We start from the raw sequence: 16,705 nt of genomic DNA, 5'->3' as shown, positions 1-16,705 counted from the left end.
CAGTGATTATTTATTGAAATAAGTGACAACCAACAATAGTAAAGTTTATAAAGGTGATCGAAGGTGCCATAACTCCTCCCCCTTTAATATTGATTTTCATTTCGAAATGACCCTTTAAGGTATTCAACTAAATGCAAGGTGAGGTTATAGGGGATGAGAAAGGGGGCTAATGATATAATATTGGCCAAGGTATTATATGTGAGGAAAGGCACACTCACTGGCTCTGGGGAGGAGCTGTAAGTGAGATATTGACGTTATCTTCGAAGAAATCGCCTTCTCCGAGAAATGGGTCGAATTCCTCGTGGAGGCTTCCTTCTCTGATATCTTCCTGGCTGCCAGGTGTGCCTTGAGAGTGCCTACGGAATCTACCATCTATATCATCTTTGCTATGGTCAGCCATCTTTCTCGTCCACACACTGTATTGCATTGACTTGACTGCACTGGTACCTTTGTTTTTCTTTTTTTTCCCCCCTTTTCCCTGCGAAAAAAAAAATTCGTTACAATGACATTATTTTATTTTTTTTCGTCTTTTTTTTCAAATTACTTTCAATTTTTTTCCTGTATAAAAATTATAGACTTTTTCATTCATTTTCAAATTTTCGAAAAACAAAAACCATCAAAGTACTGCGTGAAATAAACGTCATTAACTCAACTGACAAGGACCGTTACTTTCAGTCTTATGCATGGAGCTTTTTACTGGAGGAAGCCATAAGCATCCAGCCGCCGCGACGGCAGCGATATCGAATGCAAGGAAATCACTTGACTCGGTGGAAATACAGTTCGTTCCTGGCAATTTCCCCATTAAAATGTACAGTTCAGTCTCTAAATATTGCGTTTTAAAGATTAAGAAAAAAGATATAGAACTCATCTAAAGACAAAACGATTAAATTATTTATTTCATTAATAATTGAATAATTTCTTTCATCAATGCCGAAAAATATCTTTCATCAATTCTGAAATTTTCCTTTATTAATTCTGGAAGTATTTCCTTTATTAATTCTGGAAGTATTTCCTTTATTAATTCTGGAAGTATTTCCTTTATTAATTCTGGAAGTATTTCCTTTATTAATTCTGGAAGTATTTCCTTTATTAATTCTGGAAGTATTTCCTTTATTAATTCTGGAAGTATTTCCTTTATTAATTCTGGAAGTATTTCCTTCATGAATTCATTATTATTTCCTTTATGAATTCATTATTATTTCCTTTATTCATTGTTATTTCCTTTAGGGGCCATTCAAGTATTACGTAAGTAGGTTTTTAGCCATTTTTGACCCCCCTCCCCCCCCCCCCGTCAGAAAAATTTCGTCAGCAGCTTAGAATATTTCATATCTTCAAAAATGGGGGTTGATGACGTAAGCAACCTTCAAACCCCCTCTCCCCCCTCGTCATCAAAAGTCAGCAAATCCGGAACCCCCCCCCCCAGATGCTGACGTAATACTTGAATGACCCCTTATTAATTATTATTTCTTTCATTAATGCTGGAATTATCTCTTTCATTAATTCTGAAATTATCTTTCATTTATTCTGGAATTTTATCTTTCATCAATTCTGGAATTTTATCTTTCATTAATTCTGGAATTATATCTTTCATTAATTCTGAAATTATCTCTTTCATTAATTCTGGAACTACCTTTCGTTAAAGCTGGAATTATCAGTTTCATTAATCTTGGAATTATCTTTCATTAATTCTGGAATTATCTTTCATTAATTCTGGAATTATCTTTCATTAATTCTGGAATTATCTTTCATTAATTCTGGAATTAACTTTCGCTAATGCTGGAATTAGCGCTTTCATTAATTTTGGAATTGTCTCATCGACGCTAAAATTATTTCTTTCATTTATTGTTTTAAACTCTTAGGCCCCTTTCACACGGAGCGGATGCGGATGCGGACGCGGATGCGGATGCGGAAGCGGGTCCGCATACCCTTTCACACGAGCACTGAAGATGCGGGTGTTTCGCCCGCATCTTTAGGTTGAAATTCGTGCATAAAAACTATTTTTTCGCAATTTTTGTAACTGTTTTTCTCCTTCACCCCTGATTCAGTGCCCATATGCAGCCTAGAGGTATTCTTTGGTGGTTTAGTCTAGAGCCACATAGAATATGGGAATAAAGATGTCTTCATTCCGATCCTCACAAGTAGTCGATGGGAGAAAATGTCTTCAAATATTTTCAAAAGATTTTGAAAACAAATCTGTCTTTCCGGAAAAATATGAAAGAAAAATTCCAAAAACATCCAATGTTCGAAAAATCCAATCCAAAAACATCAAAAACTAATATGTTCCTAAAAAAAAAATTCAGGAGATATCAAAGAATTTGCAAGTAGAAAAAAAGGGGAGGGGTGGGGACGTTCAAAATGTCTGTGCTTAGAAATATTCACATCACAATTCTGTCTTAGGCCGGGATTACAGTATAAAAGTTTTATAAAAGTTAGTTTATAAAACTTGAAAAATGCAACCGATAGGCCGATCAGTTAAGTTCGCTCGAATGTAACAGATGTGTTTATTGATTACATTTTTCAAGTTTTATAGTGTAATACCAGCCTTAGGCCGGGATTACACTATAAAAGTTTTGTAAAAGCTCTTTGATAAAACGTGAAAAATTCAACCAATATTATCTTATTGGTTGAATTTTTTGAATGCAAAATGTGTGTGCGTGTGTGTGCACCGGTTGCATTTTCTGGAATGCAACCGATGCGCCTATTGGTTGAATTTTTCAACTTTCATAAAAGTTCTTTTATAAAACTTTATAGTATAATCCCGGCCGGATTACACTATAAAAATTTTATAACAATTATTTAAAAAAAAGCAACTAATAAATTTATCGGTTGCATTAGAGCAAATGCAACCGATAAATTTATTAGTTGCTTTTTTCAAGTTTTATAAAATAACTTTCATAAACCTTTTATAGTGAAATCCCATCCTTAGATTAGTCACTTCTGAAATATAAAATTTCATTTTTTAAGTTTATAGACTGAATATCGTGTAAAATAAACTTGTAGGTATGGGGGGAACCACCAAAAATATTCAAGTCTTCAAACGACTTAATCCGGCCCTGAGTGAACACCGTACGTGGATAACGTTGTTTAATAAAAGTATTTTTTTTAAAGTTTAAAAAAATTAACAGATTAAAAATTTAAAAAAATAACAAATATTTAAAATAATATTTCAGATATTTTTAAATAATTTTAAAAATTTAAAAAGAAAAAAATTAAAATTTTTAAATTAAATTTGAAAGTTATTAAAGTATGTAGTCAATTAAATATTCGTTATGAACAGAACGGCTTATCATTTTTGTTCCGTCAGTGGCCCTTGTTGGCAGGTTTTATTGTATAAAATTGTAAAGTATGGACAAAAGGCAGTTAAAGTTGCTATATCTCAATCTCAGAACGAAACAAAGGGATAGACGTATGTAGGTACATTATATTAATGAGCAGGGACCATCATATGGTGTTTTATGATGGTCATTTTATCATTATGGCAAATAATTAAAAAAAAATCCGTGAAAAATCACCTTCAAAAAGTAGCCAAAGATGCGGACGAATTCGCTCCGCATCCGCATCGTCTGAATAGCTCCGAATAAACCTATTGTCAAAACTTCTATGTGCGGATGCGGAGCCCGCACTTAGGTTTTGACACATGCGGACGACGTCCGGACCCGCATGAACATTTCCTAGGTGCGGAGATTTTTCGGCTCGTCTGAAAGGCGCAGTATATTCCAATTGTTAAAACTTCTTCCGGACCCGCATCCGCATCCGCGTCCGCATCCGCATCCTTTCAGACGAGCCGAAAAATCTCCGCACCTAGGAAATGTTCATGCGCATAGGCGTAAACTTCTATAGGGCCCATGGGCCCGAGCCCCCCCAACATTTTTGAAGACGCGGCTCAGCCCCCCCAAAAATTCGTATGAATATGGCTTATTCATTTTGCAATGATGAAAAATTTTTTTTTAACCAAAAGTTGTCCTAATTATGAATTAGTTAATGGAAACAATCTGCTCAAAATTTTAGTTCTTTTAAAAAATCTGGATGGTCTTTGGCTTTCTTGTTCCATGACAATACGTTTATCTCATTTCTTCCCTGCCGTTCAATCCCCAATTGCACCCTCCATCGGTTCCAATTTACTGCCAGAAGGCACGGCTGAGAGGAAGATTCTTTGAGGTGTTGAGGGGGCTCTTTCTTCTTTGCCTGTGGCAAAAACTGAGTGTCTCTTCTTTTGTTCACTGCGACCGGAGGACGGCCATGGCGCCGACATGAAAATAAGCCCAAAGATGCATGGTGGGGGGGGAGGTTGAAAATTGGGAAGCAATGATATTGAAACCGAAATAAATTACACTCTATAAATAATAGGTGCCAGAACCTAGAGGCTGAGGCCATTTGAGCACACCCCCCCCCCCCCCCGCAATAAATTTTGTAAGGGGACTGAGCCTCCCAGTAATTACTGCTGAAAAAAACCATTGTGCAATGCATTCTCCCTCTCCTTTGTACACGCTTGAGTCCCGTATATGCGGGAGGACCAATAACTTTTTGGCCCCCCCCCAATGTTTTTTTGAAAAATATTGGGGAAAAAAGCACATTCTAAATGCCCATTCATAACAGATCTTGAGGACCGATGCCGAAACATTTTTCAGGGGGGGGCTCAACCGCCTTACAAAATTTTTTGGGCTCAAATATCCTCCACTCCTAGGTTCCGGTGCCTTTGAGGGGAATCAAATAAATAATAGTAAAATAAAATTAACACACAAAAAAAAAAGAAAATAAGAAATGAATGGAAAATTTCAAAGCCCCCTGAGCCGGGTACCATTGCATTCTAATACTAGGAATATGAAATTTCCTCCTTATAAATCAGGGATTCTCAAACTATCTACGTTAGCAGCACTCTTATATAGAAATTTTAAATACGGTATTTCAATAAATGTTGGAAGAGAGGTTAAAAGGTGAAATTTGCGTTCCCCCCCCTCCCCTCTGGTCCGGCACCCTAGACATTTGACCCCTCCCCCCCAGCCCTGTTTCCAGTACTCCAACACTTAGGTAGCCAGGGCCGGAACTAGGGAAGAAGGCAATTTTCACAGGCGGAATTCTTGTGGGGAGTGCTAATTCTGGGGGGGGGGGGGTGGAAGAACGAAAAATATCGTTTCGATCGTTTTTTTAGTGGGGAGAGGGTGAAAAAATTACATACTCTTCCCTCCCTCCACGACTAAAATGATCCTGTCTCCGTTGGACCGGGCTTTTGGACAGATCTTTCGCGAGGACCCCGATTTTTTACAGGGAAGTGCTTGGACCTGTCGTAAGCGTAACTTGTATTAAGTCGTATGTTAAGTGCATTAAGTCGTAACTTGTTTTAAGCCAATGGGATCGAGACTCCCCCCCCCCTCTTATTAATTTCGGAGAGCTGGCTCAATCTCCCCCCCCCCCCCAGAAAAATCGCATGGACACGTTTTCCACACCTAGACTCGGAATAATCACGTCACGTCAGTACAGTGAGTTTCGGCCTTTATACGAAGCTGTGACATGTTAAAAAAAAAGTGGCGATTTTTCCACAAACACTTTTTCCGGCCATTTTACAGGATGCGACCTCTATTTATCGGAAAATACTGTAATTTTTTCTATGTTCCATTGCAAATTAAATTGGGGAATTTTTCTAAAAAGGATGTAGTATTTCTTACTTATGTTATTCAAAAAATTGTGTTTATTTCAAAATGAAGAATTATTCTCAATGTTTTAATAGGGTTCCTCCTTTCCCGATCAATTATTTTTTACTGACGAATTTCTATTTGTCCAGCCGGTGACCGCAAAGAGGGGGTTTTACATACCCTGTTTACGTTCGCAGCACTGTTAGAAATTTTAAATATCTTGCGGCATCACAGTCGATCTCAAGGAGGCATTTCGATGCTTTCCCCCCCCCCTTTCCCGACAATAAAATGATCTTCACTCCTAGTTACAGCCCGTCCGTGGCATCTAGTGGCGTGTTTCCCGGGGGGGGGGGCACTCAGCGAGCTTTAAGCACGGCCATGGACTCCCACATACTGGAGAAGGGCTTCTAGCCTGGGATCTTTGGCGGACTTTTAATTCCATGTATTTTTTTTTTTTCATGATAAAGGGGCCGCACCTTCTGCAGCTGACAAAGAGCATTTCAATAGGGTTCAGTTTCGGCTGCTTCAATGCAGGTTTACTGAATACAATCACCATTTCCTAATTAGAAGGACGGGGAGTGTATAGCGTGTCGCTTATGTGGGGAATATGTCACCTGGAGGCATCCGTCCATATGGGGACCCCCCTTCTGATCCTGAAAACTACATTCTTCTTGACGCCGCCGGTCAAGGCTTTAAAAGCTTTTGTGCTTAATGGATGGCCATCCCTGAAGGACGCCGACATAGATGATCCTAATTGGAATATAAAGAAATTACGGTGGTGAAGAAAAATCTAGACGAGGTTTGTGATTCTGCAAAATAAGAATAGCTGTGTTTGGAGCCACTTGAAGTAAACTCCTTGTTTTTCCACTGAAACCCCCCCCACCCCCCACAAATGTTGAGATAGACAGTTCCACAGTAATTTATGGTTTGTGTGGACCACATTCGGTTGTGCACGTACAGTATAAACCTTCTGTTAGTAAAACATGTTGTATTACAAGAAAACGGAAAAGTTCCTCGTGATTCCGCACAGTTTCCTGACAGAAAAAGTAAGCAATATTAAATATAGTTACACATTTTTGATAAATTCCTGCATTTTAAGCATTTTCTTTAATGATAATTTATTCAGAATCTTCAAAAACAATCTAGATTTTGCAGCCCTCTAATACTTATAATCAATAAAGCGTAGTATAAAATAATTTTTTTTCTGTTAGACACATCAATAAATTAATAAAACTTACTATATGTCTTATTTTTTTCAATCATATTTAAAATTTATTTAAGAAAAATTTAAACTCCATTTGGCTTGCGTACTTGTAAAAGTGACAATATTTGAATCGAGTTTTTAATAAGAAATTTATGCAACTAAAAAAATTATTATTTTTCTAATTTAAAACCTGATATATGACTCAATATATGAGAGTAAAATAAATCTTAAATAAGTGACATGTAATTTGATTTTGGGGGAAATATACACTGTATCATAAAATATAAATAAATAAATACGGGGCTTGACAAAAATCATTAAAAAATTTAGGCACCAGCCAAATTTTGTAAGAGCCAAGCATGGTTTTTTCACGAGAAAAGTATCTTAAATAATCTTTTTTCAACCTTTCTGGGAATTGATGACCCCCTTCCCAGGGCCGCAACTAGATACTTTGTCATCTGGGGCAATTCGGAATTTTGGCGCCCCTTGCATGTAGAAGAAGCAGTTAAAGGGTGAATTCGACTCACATTCTGGTCCAGCGTCCGGAGCACCAGACCTACCTGCTTTCTCTAGTTGTGGCTCTGCTCCTTTCCATGTTGGAAGACAATTATGAAATCGGAAAATTTTGAGCCATCACTAGATTCTGATTTAGCAATCACATATACAAAATTTTAGGCGCGAATACAGATTTTCCAGTCACCATGGTAACCTGGCACTTGGGGTTTGTCCAACCCTGGAATAAATAAAGATGCATATACTGTTCTAAATATATTTTTTGTATATAGTCATTTTCATGACCCCGCCCAGGGGATTTCGGGATTCATGAGATCTGGGGGATCCTGGGAGGATATACTCAGATTTACGGCATGACTAGATCTGAATAAATTGCCTATGGCGATAGACCGGAGTTGTGCTCGTTTCAATGAGAGAGAGAGAATGAAAGTATATTTTTACTTGGACCGTGATCAAACTAGAATGGGGCTCAAGGGCAAAGGCTACGCCCCCAACAATCAAATAAATTTTTGTTAATTAAATGCTTTTGGAAAATTGGCACCAACTCAAAAATTCTCTGGAAGAAATTCCGTGTACCCCCCCCCCCCCCAATAGATTGGTTTTCTTGGGTAGCTCATGCTCAGGGGTATCCCATTCCAAGGGCGTAGCGAAGAGGAAGACTTGGGGGTCTGGTCCCCTCGTCCGAAATGTGAGAAAATGACCGAAAAAAGGGAAAAAGATGACCAAATCTATTGTTCTATCACTTTGGTCCCCCCTGCCGAACGAAATTTCTGGCTACGCCCTTGTCCCATTCACCTTGGTAACAATACATTAAATGATTGTTATACAGTCGAATATCCTGTTATAACGAAGTCCAAGAAACCGGAGAAAACACTTCGTTATAAAGAAATTTCAGATTGTTTGCATTGTTCCTATGTATACTTATTAGAGGGATTAGAAAACCATTCGTTAAAATGATATTTTCGCTGTAACGGTATTCGTTAAAACGGGATTCGCCTGTAATTAGAGCCCGAATTTTCCACTTAAAAAAAATGGCTAAATATGAACTAAAACTGAGAAAATATGTGCTAAAGAACAAATAACCAAGCAAAAAACGCAAATGCGTTTTTAAATGCATCTTTTCTATTTATCTCGGTGCATATTCATTTGCAAAAACATTCTCATGCAAATGATTTCTACATGTATTTTATTTAGGAATTTCTAGTTATTAGTACAAACAACATACATTCACTGACCAATTAACATCTTTGACTCTTGTCGCAAGAGCCTCCTAATTCCTGCTTTACCCAGGGCCCTGCCTGTATACACTTCAATTAATCGACGTTTTCACTTCGATTCGAACTCCCAAGTCTTTGGAAAACACCTTTTCTATCAATCGAATCACATAATTTTTCAACTGGTGAAAACGTGTCACTGAAATACAGTGTTTTACGGTTTTCAAAAACCCATCATGAAGAAACGTTGTAAGCGGAAAAACTAAGCGGGACCGACTGTAGTTTCTCATGCATATTTTTTACTGAAAAAGTAATAAAATTTAAGATGATTGACTGGTTCAATCAGGGCTGCAACTAGATGCTTGGTTACCCGGGGCAAGCGCGCATTTTGACGCCCCCCTTGTAATGTTGAAGGAGAGGTTTTAGAATGAAATTTGCACCCCATCCGGTCTAGCGCCCGGGGCACGAGACCCGCCTGCTCCTCCCTAGTTGTGGCCCTGTGTTCAATGGCTTTTGACAGGTACTGAAATAATTATTGAACGGGCTACGGTATGCTGATAGCCAGGGCTGTAACTGGGATTTTTGTCGCCCCCACATTCGATAATTTTGTAACGGTGTTCTCTGTCAAGTAAAGGACGTTTTACATAACGTTTAAATAACACTTTTTTTTCTGTTGAATCTTGAAATGAATACCGTAAAAGTGCTTGAGACTTTAGCAACAGTAATGTTATGATAGTATTATAAGTATATTTCTTCTCAAGCATAAGATTTTGAATCAAAACGACAGATTTTCACAAAATTTTTTTTCGGAAACGTCTGTAAAAAAAAGGTGGGGGGGGGGGGTAATTTTCGGAAAAAGTTCGTTTTGCAGTACTGCTTTCGCATTTATACGACGCGTCGTATAAACGAGGTTCTATTAGAGCCGGAGCCCCCCCAACATTTTCAATAAGTTTACGCCTATGTTCATGCGGGTCCGGACGTCGTCCGCATGTGTCAAAACCTAAGTGCGGGCTCCGCATCCGCACATAGAAGTTTTGACAATAGGTTTATTCGGGGCTATTCAGACGATGCGGATGCGGAGCGAATTCGTCCGCATCTTTGGGTACTTTTTGAAGGTGATTTTTCACGGAATTTTTTTTAATTATTTGCCATAATGATAAAATGACCATCATAAAACACCATATGATGGTCCCTGCTCATTAATATAATGTACCTACATACGTCTATCCCTTTGTTTCGTTCTGAGATTGAGATATAGCAACTTTAACTGCCTTTTGTCCATACTTTACAATTTTATACAATAAAACCTGCCAACAACGGCCACTGACGGAACAAAAATGATAAGCCGTTCTGTGCATTACGAATATTTAATTGACTACATACTTTAATAACTTTTAAATTTAATTTAAAAATTTTAATTTTTTTCTTTTTAAATTTTTAAAATTATTTAAAAATATAAATACCTGAAATATTATTTTAAATATTTGTTATTTTTTTAAATTTTTAATCTGTTAATTTTTTTAAACTTTAAAAAAAATACTTTTATTAAACAACGTTATCCACGTACGGTGTTCACTCAGGGCCGGATTAAGACGTTTGAAGACCCTATCACTTGAATATTTTTGGTGGTTCCCCGATACCTACAAGTTTATTTTACTCAATATTCAGTCTATAAACTTGAAAAAATGAAATTTTATATTTCAGAAATGACTCATCTAAGGATGGGATTTCACTATAAAAGGTTTATGAAAGTTATTTTATAAAACTTGAAAAAAGCAACTAATAAATTTATCGGTTGCATTTGCTTTAATGCAACCGATAAATTTATTAGTTGCTTTTTTTTAAATAATTGTTATAAAATTTTTATAGTGTAATCCGGCCGGGATTATACTATAAAGTTTTATAAAAGAACTTTTATGAAAGTTGAAAAATTCAACCAATAGGCGCATCGGTTGCATTCCAGAAAATGCAACCGGTGCACACACACACACACACACACACGCACACACAGTTTGCATTCAAAAAATTCAACCAATAAGATAATATTGGTTGAATTTTTCACGTTTTATCAAAGAGCTTTTACAAAACTTTTATAGTGTAATCCTGGCCTAAGACAGAATTGTGATGTGAATATTTCTAAGCACAGACATTTTGAACGTTCCCACCCCTCCCCTTTTTTTCTACTTGCAAATTCTTTGATATCTCCTGAATTTTTTTTTTAGGAACATATTAGTTTCGGATGTTTTTGGATTGGATTTTTCGAACATTGGATGTTTTCGGAATTTTTCTTTCATATTTTTCCGGAAAGACAGATTTGTTTTCAAAATCTTTTGAAAATATTTTAAGACATTTTCTCCCATCGACTACTTGTGAGGATCGGAATGAAGACATCTTTATTCCCATATTCTATGTGGCTCTAGACTAAACCACCAAAGAATACCTCTAGGCTGCATATGGGCACTGAATCAGGGGTGAAGGAGAAAAACAGTTACAAAAATTGCGAAAAAATAGTTTTTATGCACGAATTTCAACCTAAAGATGCGGGCGAAACACCCGCATCTTCAGTGCTCGTGTGAAAGGGTATGCGGACCCGCTTCCGCATCCGCGTCCGCATCCGCATCCGCTCCGTGTGAAAGGGGCCTTATATGCCATAAGAAAATAACGGGGGATTGTGTGTTTTCAGAGTCACGTGATCTGACGAATGATGTTGCGGACGACGTTCTCAGGCACTGCTAAAGCGACTTGATAAGGTTCATATTCTAGTGGCTATAAGCACTGCCAAGGTGAAGACCGCTGACGTCACACTCTCTCCAGTCGGGGCTAGAACTCCTTAATACACAGGCTGGCGCATGCGGCGTGATGAAGGCGTCTTAGTCGGGGCTAAAACGACTTCATATACGTATTAAGGAGTGTGTATTAAAGAATTCTGGTCGGGGCTAACGAGAAAGAAATGTCTTTCTCGTTAGCCCCGTGAATGACCCCCTTGGCGTTGAAAAAAAAGAGTGGTGAGATAATTATAATTGATAGTGTAACTAAGGCTCAGATTTTTATGAAATGTCAAATTTTTTATGGCAAGTCATATTTTGGGCATTTTCGAGCTATTGGTCATATTTTAAGAATTTTCAAATAATAGATAATTTTTTTGGTCTTTTTTTAATCACCGAAAATTTTCAATTGTTAAAGGCATTTTCTTCAGAGTTGAATTATGCACTTACAATGTGTATGTGAACTCGTCTGTTTTTTTTAAAGGAAAAACTTTTGCCTTCCCAGTAGCTACTTTTTTTTAATGGCAGGCCAAGCACTTGCGAAAAAGATGTTATTCGTTCAGACACTGGATATCTTTGCACCAGTGGCGTAGCCAGGTAGTGGCCCTTCCCCCCCCCCCCCAAAAAAAATCTCTTCCAATCAAAATTTTGCCTACATCGGCGCCTATTCTCCTTTATAACTTTTGATCGCCAACAAAATTTAATAGAAAAATTGAATATTTCGTTTCTACCTCCATTGACTAAAATTATGAGTGAGGAAAAAAATTATTTCCCTTCATCTGAAAGCATGTTCAGAGCATCCCCTGCGCCTGCCTTTATTAAAGGACAAAATCTTGCCCACTTCTTGCTGTAACTTTTCCCCCTGGCTATTCGTCGTTCTCGGTAGAGCTCCTAGAAATAACTATCATAGGCTCCTCATTTCTGAGGATATGGAGTTTACCAAATGCTCGTTCTGTTGTGAACAGCCATCAAGAGCTTTGATTAAGCTCTGAAGAAATTAGACGTGGAAACCTATTGTGGAGGGACCACTGAACCTGAATAATAGCTAGGATTCAAGCTCCAAGAAGTATCGCCTTTTCTTTGGGCACTTAAGGTAGAGCTTGAGCTCCTAAAAATACCATGTTATAAATAGGAGACTTGGCAAGATTTAGAGTGCTTAAAAATGCCGTTATTTGTAGGTGCCTTGGCGAGAGCTACTTGCCAAGAAGTAGCACTTCTACTAGAATTTTCATTAATTTTCAATAATCCTGAATTTTTATAGATTTTTAAAGGAGAATCCACTTTTATGTTTTTTAATTAGCCTACCAAATAATTTTCCTTAAATTTTTGAATTTGGCTTTGATTTCAAATACTCATTATTTATGATATTTCATCGATCGATGGAGGAATTATTTTTCATTAAATATGAATTTTCAGCAGTTTTGGAATTACTTATTAATTTTAAATTGTGATCAACCCTTTCATTTGTTTTGACTTTTCACCAGTTCCACTTCCTCGGTGACAACCAGAGTGGTGCAATTACTATTAATCATATAACAATATATACAGTCGAATCCCGTTATAACGAACTCAAGAGACCGGAGAAATCACTTCGTTATACCGAAATTTCGTTATAAAGGAATTCCAGGTTTTTGTATTATTCCTGTGTAAACTTATCTGGAAGATTAGAAAAGTGTTCGTTAAAACGGAACTTTCGCTATAACGCTATTCGTTTAAACGGGATTCTACTGTAATAATATTTATTTAATTTAAATTATTGTGTGATTCGTACTGAATTTTCAATTTTCGTAAATTCTAAATTTTCATAAATCCTGAATTTTATACTAATTTTTATCCATCTTCAATTTTCATTAATTCATGTAAATCCACCTTTAGTTTTTTTTAATTACGAAATAATTTCCCTTTGCTTCTGAATTTTCAATAGTTATTTAATTATTCATTAATTTCGAATTGCTATTAATCTTGATTTTTTTTGTATTCACGTTTTTACATACGGTATTTTAATAGATCTTAATAGATATTTTTCAGCATTCCCGTACTTATCCCGCACTATATTTTAATTAATGTTATGTCTTAATTTTAATGCCAACTTTTCTGACAATAAATAATATCCAGGCTCCGGGTCGCTAATTTCGCAAATGCACCGCTATTCCGCGATTACACGATTTCAGCCAATCACGTCTCTTCTTGGTTTAAGATGATTTTTGTTTACGATTCCCACTACCTTAATATCGTACGATCTGTTGTGCTTTCCGTCACAAGGTGGCTTCGTTATGTAGTTACTGGAATGTATTCTGAAAGATTAACACGCTGTATGCTAATCAAAATTGTTCATTTTAATTCACGTAAGGGAAGGATTAAAATTCTGTGGTTAATGGTAGCGAGTGATGAAAAAGTGGTAATTTTACATTTCGAAAAAAAAAATTTCTCACTAAAAGTATATGCTTTCGGCAGTAAACAGTTTTAGGACCTTTTCCGTCAACCGAATTGGTGTAGATCATAGTACATCAGACTGTGAACCTGTCATCTAGTTTTTTCGAATCCAGCTCGTGGAACTTATCTATTTTTTCCACTCCCTGCCAGAAAATGATTTAAACATTTTAATTTCTTTGGCTGATGCAATGTATTTTGCGGACTCGGGTACACATAACCGTCGTCATTGCCCCAAGGCAGAAAAGGAGTGTGGATCGGTGAACCCTCTAGCGAGACAGGTAACATCGCAAGTCTCAAGTGACGATCCGTGGAGCGGTGAAAACACCCGAAAGGCCCAACTAGAAGATCCCGACATACGGCCGATGATGGACTTGAAAGAATCCACCAGTAGTAAACCAGCGTGGCAAGGCGTCGCCTCTTCCAGTCTGACGACCAAAAGATACTGGGCGCTATGGGACTCTCTAGCGATGAGAGATGGCGTGCTGTACCGCAGATGGGAGTCGGAGGATGGAAAGACGTTCCGGTGGCAACTCGTCCTACCAAGGAACCGTGTGAAAGAAGTGCTGAAAGAATTGCACGAAAGCCCGACTGGTGGACATTTCGGCGTGATTAAGACTCTCCAGAAGGTCCGCGAACGATTCTGTTGGGACAAATCCAGGACCGATGTGCACGAGTGGTGCAATAATTGCGACGCCTGCGCCGCCCGCAAAGGAATCGCCCTGAACATCCTGCGCCCGTCACCAAGGACCGCCCACGAGAGCACCGGATACTCGTCATCGCTGATGAGAGAGGATCTTCGCCAGTCAGGTGATCTGATGTTCCGGCGACCGATAGATGCTGCTCTTCCACCGGACGAACACGTCCAGGGATTTCAGGAGCGCCTCGAGGACATGCATCGAATCGCCAGACACAGGATCGGCATCGGCTCTGGAAAGATGAACTGCTTCGATACGAAAGCCACGTCTCATGACTTCAAGGAAGGGGACCTCGTCTGGCTGTGGAACCCTAAGCGCCGGAAAGGACTGTGCCCGAAACTTCAGACGTCATGGGAAGGACCCTACAGAGTCGTCAAGAGGCTGAACGACGTCATAGCTCGGATCCAGAAGACGCCATCCTCGAAGTGCAAGGTGGTCCACTTCAACAGACTGGCCTCTTACCGCAGGGACAACCCGCCGATTTGAGGACTGAATTGTCGGGACGAACAATTCTAAGAGAGGGGCAATGTTACGAACTATCGACGATAGATGGCACGATTTCTTCTGGTGGCTCTGAAAATGTCGAAATCAGTTGATACCGGTTTGCGATTGGCGGAGAATTGGCGGGAACATTCTAGAAAGCCCCACCCCTCCAGACAGTAGTCCAACCCCTCCGTACAGTAGCGCCACCGACTAAGAAACTGTAAAATAGAATTTTGTGGAATGTTCTTTTTCTCGAAGTTTCTCCGGGGTTATAAATAGTGCGGCGCTCACAAGATGGCAGGCTAGAGAGGCTAGACAGGCTCAAAGAGACTCGAATAGAGACAGTTTCGATGAACAGTCAGTTGTGTTTAAACTTTACGAGAAAGTTGTAAGCTCTCTGATTAGCTTGTAAATACATGTAAATTGCTGTTCTGTAAATAAATCTGTGTTTGTCCGTCGAACCGCTTCTTGTTTTGCAATCTCGAAGTCTTGTGAAAAATTATCCGGAACAATATCCATAGATGGTCCACAATTTTTTTGCAGAATTGTCTTTTGAACGTCATGCCTGGGGTTACTAGATTCAAAAACCGAGAGAGAAGGATGCTTCCGCGCACAATTTGTAAGGTCACTTTTCCCAATTTCCACATCAAATGGTGCCACTAAACTAACAAAAAAAACCTTACCGCTACATTTCCCCAACTAAAACAGAACCTCTAGAGTATAGAAGAAGCAAAAAAAAGAACAAATAACGATCCATCTCCCTCGTTTTTAGTCAATTGCTCGCACAGTCAGTGGCCAGTTTTAGTACTTTGCCTGCAGCAAGGAGATACTTTTTCTTTCTCTACCCTTAGAAGGTTTTTTTTTTGGAGTGTTGGTTGTTTTTGCCAGTGGCGATTTCACCATAGGAACCAGCATTGAGTGGTCTTTGTATATCCTATTTTCTTCATTTCTGAATGAAAGAGGCAATAGGCGGGGATCTCTTCAATCCTCACTTCAGTATACACCATTAGCCATAGATAGCTCCAACATCCTGGAGCAGGGGCCCCCTAGGCTGGAACCTTTGGCGAGCCCGCAGACCAGACTTTTCACCAGTCTCTCTGCAGTGAATTTATAGCGTAAAAAAACAAGCAAAAACAAAGATGAGAATCGTCATGGGCTCCTGGGCTGGAGCCCCATTCCTCTTGGGGGGGGGGGGGGGAATGCCATTTACTAGTAGTTATTAGAAAACAATGGTATTCTTAAAATGGATTTTGCGGTTTTTCTTCCTGAGAGGTTTTTTAGGATTTTCTTTTTTTATAATATTCTGAAGCAAGCTGAGCCATGGTTGAAATAGCATCTGCCCTGCTTGGGGGCGCCTTAATTCTTGTATTCTGAGAATTTCGACGGTGATTGGTCAAAGTGTGTAAAAAATTGGTGGGCTAATAAACAAGAGATACAGGTCCCCAGAAATTTCGTTCGGGGGGACCACTTTCCAAAGTGATAGAATAGATTTGGCCATCTTTTTCCCTTTTTTCGACCATTTTCTCACATTTCGGTGGGGGGACGAGACCCCCCCCCAAGTCCTCCCCCCCGCTATGGCCTTGAAGAAATATATTGCATGCGTCAGAGTGAAAAAAAAAATCCTCAGGAAAAAAAAATAATTCTGGAAATCTGAAAATAAGGGGAATTTTCTAAAATGTAGGAGAACGTTTGAAGTGGCACGAAGAATTAGGACGTCTGGTCGTCATTTTAAAAAAACGTTACTGTTTCTTACAGGACACCCTGTACA

General features: G+C 38.6%; 1 protein-coding gene across 4 annotated transcripts in view; it reads right to left on the bottom strand.

The window, feature by feature from the left end:
• vap (RAS p21 protein activator vap) overlaps positions 1-433 on the bottom strand; it is an 84,828-nt gene extending 84,395 nt beyond the window's left edge. For 2 of the 4 annotated variants that reach the window (XM_089255675.1, XM_089255676.1), the window contains exon 1: positions 219-403. In XM_089255675.1, coding sequence (XP_089111801.1) covers positions 219-400 — 182 coding nt within the window. In that variant the 5' untranslated portion in view covers positions 401-403. Of the gene's footprint in view, positions 1-218 lie in introns of all 4 variants that reach the window. The other 2 variants (XM_089255673.1, XM_089255674.1) reach the window with 2 other exon arrangements.
• Between the last annotated feature and the right edge of the window lie 16,272 nt (positions 434-16,705).

The sequence above is a fragment of the Pholcus phalangioides genome, unplaced genomic scaffold, assembly GCF_987345545.1.
Source record: "Pholcus phalangioides strain wild (caught in Gottingen) unplaced genomic scaffold, Ppha-v1.0 ptg000172l_1, whole genome shotgun sequence".
In the NCBI taxonomy this organism is placed as follows: domain Eukaryota; kingdom Metazoa; phylum Arthropoda; class Arachnida; order Araneae; family Pholcidae; genus Pholcus; species Pholcus phalangioides.
Note: the sequence above shows the minus strand (reverse complement) of the source record. Positions and strands in the feature narration are given on the sequence as shown.